We start from the raw sequence: 7247 nt of genomic DNA on the forward strand, positions 1-7247 counted from the left end.
GGGAGGTTATTAAAGGATAGGTTTATATTTTATTTTGTTTTATTTTAATAAATAGTAAATTAAATAAAAATAAAAGGATGGACAAATAAAAAAAGACAAAAATATCATTTCAAACCCATTTAATTTTAAAATGCAACAAAGAAAACCTATTTTATATGTGATGCTGATTTAGAATTTTTTTTGGATCAAAATAACAAATTTTCAATACTTTTGCAATTTTTTCGATTGTATATTTGTAGTTGCAAGATAAACCTAAACCTAGTTTAGACCATCGATGATCTTGTATAATATCGGACACTACTGGACACATCCACAGCCGCCGCTACTAGTAAGCGTAACGTTTGCAAAAGCAGAAGTTCCACTCTTTTTATATTTTACAAACGTGTTTACTTTTTCTGATTCTTTTTTCCTTTTTCTCCCATGAAAGCTCTGGTCTTTGCCCTATCCACGCCTCAAAAACTGCACATTATAGCGGTACCCCCTCTCCTTCCACAATCTCCTCAGTTTTCCATAATAATCTTCATTCCATGTCTGTCCATTTTCTCGGATCATTACTACTGTCTCATTCTTTCTTAGCAAACCCACTGAAAATTTTTGTCGATTCCTCCAAAAAACAAGACAAGAAGAGGTCTGTTGGTATTCACAATTCAAGAACACAAGTTCTTGAATGTAATAACAATTATGCCAAATTCTGCAGACCCGATTACCCTGACCAGTTTTCCTGCGTACCCATCTCAGAGATTCAAACACAACCCGTCCCTGTACACAAAGATGGAGAAGACGAAGAAGATGAGGATCTGTGGGTGACAATGAAAGACGAAGCTCGATCAAACGTTCATCAAGAGCCCATTTTGTCAAACTATTATTTCAGCGCAATCTTGTCTCATGATGTTATCGAGAGCGCTCTGGCTGATCATCTTTCCGTGAAGCTTAGCGATTCAAGTCTCCCTAGTGGGACCCTATACGATCTTTTCATGAGTGTGCTTACAGATGATTCAGAGATTGTTACAGCCGTTAAAGATGATTTGAGGGCTGTAAAGGAAAGGGACCCCGCTTGTATCAGTTATGTGCAATGTTTCTTGAATTTTAAGGGTTTTCTTGGGTGTCAGGCTCACAGAATAGCACACAAGCTATGGTCACAAGATAGAAAGGTGGTAGCACTTGTGATACAAAACAGGGTGTCGGAGGTGTGTGCATTGGATATACACCCCGGAGCAAAGATTGGGCGGGGGATATTGCTTGATCATGCCACCGGAGTAGTCATCGGGGAGACTGCTGTAATTGGGAACAACGTTTCAATTTTGCATAACGTCACATTGGGTGGAACTGGGAAGATTAGTGGTGATAGGCATCCTAAAATTGGAGATGGGGTTTTGATTGGGGCAGGAACTTGTGTTTTGGGTAATGTTAGAATTGGCGATGGGGCAAAGATAGGGGCAGGATCGGTGGTGTTAAGGGATGTTCCTGCTAGAACTACTGCTGTTGGGAATCCTGCAAAACTCATTGGTGGGAAACAGAATCCAGTTAAGCTTGATAAGATTCCTGGTCTTACAATGGATCATACTTCAGATATAAGTGAGTGGTCTGATTATGTTATTTAAAGTTTTAACTTTTAAACAAACAGGAGGTGGGATTGTATTCTAGGGTTCAGGGGATATCTGTTGAGTTGACTTCTTGTTTGTTTGGCATATTGTATATCAGTATATCTCTGAGTTTAATGCAGGCAGGTTATGTCTATGATTAATAAATAAAAAGAGACTTTGAGGTCTTGAAAAGTTTGTAAATGTTTTTTTAGTAATTAGTTCTAATCCATCTCTGATTTGGTTTGCTGTACTACAAGTTTTGTGGAAGTTGGAACAAGAAATCTGATCCTTGAAAGGGTCAATGATTTGACTCTGAGATCCTTATGATGTTATACTCTGGTTTGTCCTTAAATCACAATTTCCTGTCTTATAGTATCTGTATCGACATGTTCAAGAGCATCTTAGGCTGCATTTTTTGGCGTGTTTCATGTTTCATCTATAATCATAGTTGTACCTATCTTTTAGTATTGGTATTGACATGATCAAGAGCATCTTAGCTTGCACATTTTTGTTCTTTATGAAGCATGCTCATAGTGTTAATCACTGACTTTCCATTTTTCCAAATGAAGATATATATATATATATATATATATATATATATATATATATATATATATATATATATATATATATATATATATATATATATATATAAGGACAGATACCGAACCGAACTGAAGTGATCTCTAATACAAATCCTGAATGGAGTTTGCTTTCTATTTCCAAACCCTTTTTACATTACTCTTCATGCTTATGGTAATCAAAGTGTTGAGGGGATCCAAAACACCCCCCAATCTACCACCTGGACCAAGGAAACTTCCCATCATAGGAAACATTCTTGATGTTGCGGGACCACTCCCACATCATACTTTAAGAGACTTGGCTCAGAAATATGGACCATTGATGCACTTACAACTCGGAGAGAATTCCACCATCATTGCCTCTTCAGCAGAAACTGCAAAAGAGGTTATGAAAACCAATGATATAAACTTTGCCAATCGCCCTTTTCTTCTTGCTGCACATATCATATCCTACAAATCCACAAACATCATGTTTTCACCATATGGAGACTATTGGAGACAGCTGCGCAGGATTTGCAATTCAGAGCTTTTAAGTGCAAAGCATGTTCAATCACTTGGACCAATAAGGGAAGAAGAGGTCTCTCATCTCATCACCACTGTCTCCAAACATTCAGGATCGCCAATCAATCTCAGTCAGCATATCTATGCACTCACGTATGGGATCCTTACAAGATCAGTCTTTGGAAAGAAGTTAAAACAACAAGAAGCATTGATATCACTTATTGATGAAGCTTTAGGCATCTCTGGAGGGTTTAGTCTTACAGACCTGTATCCTTCTTCTAAAGTGATCTCCTTTCTTAGTGGGCTCAAGCCAAAACTTGAAAAGATTCATGAAAGATTCGATAAGATGCTAGATGACATCATCGAAGAACACAAAGCACAACAAGTAGGAAATGGAAAAGTAGACTTGAATCATCATCTGCTATTTGATGTCCTTCTCAAACTCCAGGAGCATGGCAAACTTGAGCTTCCATTGACCATGGACAATATCAAAGCAATCATCTTGGTGAGTAAATAAGTAAATTCATACCCAAATTAATTTATGATAATTGACTGTTCATCATCTGTCAGGATATAATATCTGCTGGTAGTGACACATCTTCAACAGTGATAGAATGGGCGATGTCAGAGCTGCTGAAGAACCCTGAAATAATGGGAAAGGCACAAAATGAGGTTAGAAAAGCTTTCAGCACAAAAACAAGAGTCGATGAAAGTGGCATCCAATCATTGGAGTTTCTCAAGTTAATAATCAAAGAAACTCTGAGATTACACCCTCCAGCACCTTTGATGTTGCCCATGGAAAACAGGGAGAAATGTGAGATCAATGGGTATGAGATTCCAGTGAGGACAAAAGTGATTGTGAATGTGTGGGCGATTGGTAGAGATCCAAAGTATTGGAAAGATCCTGAAAGGTTTCATCCAGAAAGATTTCTAAACAGTTCAATAGATTACAGAGGTGTTGACTTTGAGTACATTCCATTTGGTTCCGGAAGGAGAATATGTCCAGGTATCTCTTTTGGATTGGCTAACCTCGAGCTTCCACTCGCCTCTCTACTCTACCACTTTGACTGGAAATTAGCAGACAGCTGCAGGAAGAATGAAGATCTTGACATGACTGAAGCTTTTGGTGTAACTGTTAAAAGGAAGACTGTTCTTAATCTTATTCCAACACTCTGTTAGACTGTTACTGTTATCCTCCTCCTGTTTACTAAGCTTATATATATATATATATATATATATATATATATATATATATATATATATATATATATATATACTAGCCGTCTACCCGCGCAAAGCGGCGGGGCACGTGAGTTCTTTCGGTGATATGTTTCCATTACAAAATTGTTATGTTAAAAAAAAGTACATGTTGAAGACAATATAATCAAACTATGGTGTTATTTGTTACATCATGCATCAAATAACCAATAAAAAGCAACCAGTCAAGACGACACAAAATATTAATCGTGCAATACTTCTTTATATACCACATTTGCTGTATAAACCCCATCACCTTTTGAATTTTCGTTAGGCTTTACTAATACTTTTGTATTGCAACGTGAAACCCCTCTGGACAATGCAACATAAAGTTGTCCATGCGAGAATACTGGTTCTGGAAGATAGATACCTACATATGGAATTGTTTGTCCCTGAGCTTTATTGATTGTCATTGCAAAGCACAATCGAATAGGAAACTGTTTCCTCATTAGAGGATCGATGGTTGCTACTAATTGCTTGTAACTGGTATTGGTTTCATATCGATGGATGTGGATTCGCATATGAAATCAATTGTGTTCGCATCTATGAAATCAGTTCGCATATGACAACAATTGAGTTCGCATTTGGTTTTGTGGGTCAAAACAGTTCGCATAAGAAGTTCACGATTTGTTTGAGGTTAATTGATTTTGATTTCGCAAGCTTGGAGTCGGAGATCTGGATTGTGTTCGCATCTATAGAATGCGAGGAGAATTTAATGGTGATATTCAGTTCGCATTTGGTGACACAAGTACGTGGTTGATGATTTTTGGTTGGTTCGCATTTGAAATTAGTGGGTTTCGCATTTGGCTTCGTATCTGGGTTTCTCAAACAACTGAAATGCGAATATGAGACAACTGATTAATTTCTCAGTTAATGCGATGAAATGCGAATGAACTCAAAGACGGATGGATGCAAGATGCGAAGAATTTGAATGAAAATGCGAAGTTTTTAATGTATAAATGCGAATTGGGGAAGAAAGCTTAGAGTTTCGCATTTGGCACCTGATCTTTTCAAGAAATAATATAAGTGGTCCAACTTCGCAAAATGGGGTCATTTAATCAGAAAATCGATCATTCTTCAAATATGACATTTAATCAGAAAATCGATCTAAAAATGAGACATTTGGTGTTTATCGATTTTTCAGGGTCGACGGGTTGTATGAAAAGCGAAGGCTGAGTAATTGAAAATTAGAGGATCGATGGTTGCTACTAATTGCTTGTAACTGGTATTGGTTCTAATTGCTTGTAACTGGTATTGGTTTCATATCGATGGATGTGGATTCGCATATGAAATCAATTGTGTTCGCATCTATGAAATCAGTTCGTATATGACATCAATTGAGTTCGCATTTGGTTTTGTGGGTCAAAACAGTTCGCATAAGAAGTTCACGATTTGTTTGAGGTTAATTGATTTTGATTTCGCAAGCTTGGAGTCGGAGATCTGGATTGTGTTCGCATCTATGGAATGCGAGGAGAATTTAATGGTGATATTCAGTTCGCATTTGGTGACACAAGTACGTGGTTGATGATTTTTGGTTGGTTCGCATTTGAAATCAGTGGGTTTCGCATTTGGGTTCGTATCTGGGTTTCTCAAACAACTGAAATGCGAATATGAGACAACTGATTAATTTCTCAGTTAATGCGATGAAATGCGAATGAACTCAAAGACGGATGGATGCAAGATGCGAAGAATTTGAATGAAAATGCGAAGTTTTTAATGTATAAATGCGAATTGGGGAAGAAAGCTTAGAGTTTCGCATTTGGCACCTGATCTTTTCAAGAAATAATATAAGTGGTCCAACTTCGCAAAATGGGGTCATAAAAAGACAAGTGCAGAATTTTCATTTCGCATCCCTGTAGTCTTCGCAAAATGGAAAATTTTACCCAGTTTCGCATTTGGGGTAAATTTTTTTGAGAAATTGGAATATTTTCAAACTTTTTTTCTTAAAGAAAACACATTGTCTTCGTCTAAGAGAGGGAGAAAAACGATTAGGGTTTATAAGGGAAATACTTCATGGCAGTGGGATTTATAGCAGGGTTTATAAGGTGGAGAGAACAAACACACGTCTGCTATGAGATATTTTAATCAGCTGCAAATGCAACATTTAAAGGATATTTGTTGAAGCGTATTAGGATGAAAAGGTTTTAAATTTTGAATGACCATGAAATTAGGATTTTGCTGAGAAATATAAGGAATCAAAACAAATTTAAAATTTAATATTATTTTATTAATGGTTGTTTGTAATATTAGCTTACTCGTTTGTACGTCTTAAAAAAATAATATTATTATATTCAATCTATTTATAGAAATAGTTAGATTTCTTTTATAAGTAGTAAAGATATATATATATATATATATATATATATATATATATATATATATATATATATATATATATATATATATATATATGTGTGTGTGTGTTTCTCTTCTTTTCAGCTTTCGTAAAACTCTTTTTTTAACTGTGTAATTCTCCTTCTCAATAGGACTAGATAGGAGGATATTGTACAACCTGGAATTGGATTTTAACAATGGTTTTTGTCTTTATTTGTTTTAATATTGTTATTGTTACTTCTAACAATGTTTATTGTCTTTATTCATTTTAACAATGTTTTTTGTCTTTATTTATTTTTGCAATTCCAACAATTATATATATATATATATATATATATATATATATATATATATATATATATATATATATATATTATTACTCATCCCAATTTCATAAAACATTTGTTATCTTAATCTCTTGGTTTTCCAAGATATTTAGGTGTGTTCAAAATATGGTTCTACAAAAGAACGAAGAATCCTTTGGTGTCCTATAAGAAAACTTTGTTATCTGGTAAACTTCTTTCGTTCTTTGATCTTCTATTGTGTTTGTACAATCAATTACTTTCAAACACTAAGCAGTAGACTAATGGATATATTTTGGTGGTCCGTGCGTTTCTAGGAACACTCGTATGGTCATTTTTTTCTATTTACTTGCATACACAAGTTTCATATTGTGTCATCTAAGTAGCCATTTGTCCGAAGGTTTTGGTGGGTGTTTTTATTCACAGTTTCTTGCTACTGTCACGTGATAGACTATGCTTACTTTCTCTTTAATAGCAGAAGTCAATAAATAAAACACATTAGACCTTGAGGATGTTCTTGATCTTGCTGTTTTGAGGAACAAGATAGAGTCTTCAAGTAATGGAAAAGATCAAATCACACTACATTTGATCTCACAGAATCTTTAAGTTACCTAGTGTGGACACAAGTCATAGTTATCAATGTTTTAAAAGCTGGTTTTTTAGTTGAACCGGTATAATGATCGGTTTCA

The 7247-nt window shown here is 35.3% G+C and overlaps 2 protein-coding genes across 2 annotated transcripts; both read left to right on the top strand.

Annotated features, from left to right (window-relative positions):
- The first annotated feature begins 361 nt into the window (after positions 1-361).
- LOC145005583 (serine acetyltransferase 1, chloroplastic-like) lies at positions 362-1784 on the top strand. The gene has a single exon (XM_078964693.1). The coding sequence runs from the start codon at positions 528-530 to the stop codon at positions 1599-1601; it is 1074 nt and encodes a 357-aa protein (XP_078820819.1). The 5' UTR covers positions 362-527; the 3' UTR covers positions 1602-1784.
- Positions 1785-2285: 501 nt separating this feature from the next.
- LOC145005147 (desmethyl-deoxy-podophyllotoxin synthase-like) lies at positions 2286-3872 on the top strand. The gene is made up of 2 exons (XM_078964198.1): positions 2286-3170; positions 3236-3872. Exons 1-2 carry the CDS (start codon positions 2286-2288, stop codon positions 3842-3844), a joined length of 1494 nt encoding a protein of 497 aa, XP_078820324.1. The 3' UTR covers positions 3845-3872.
- The last annotated feature ends 3375 nt before the right edge of the window (positions 3873-7247 follow it).

The sequence above is a fragment of the Lactuca saligna genome, chromosome 7 (genome assembly GCF_052625555.1).
Source record: "Lactuca saligna cultivar CGN05327 chromosome 7, ASM5262555v1, whole genome shotgun sequence".
Taxonomy (NCBI): Eukaryota; Viridiplantae; Streptophyta; class Magnoliopsida; order Asterales; family Asteraceae; genus Lactuca; species Lactuca saligna.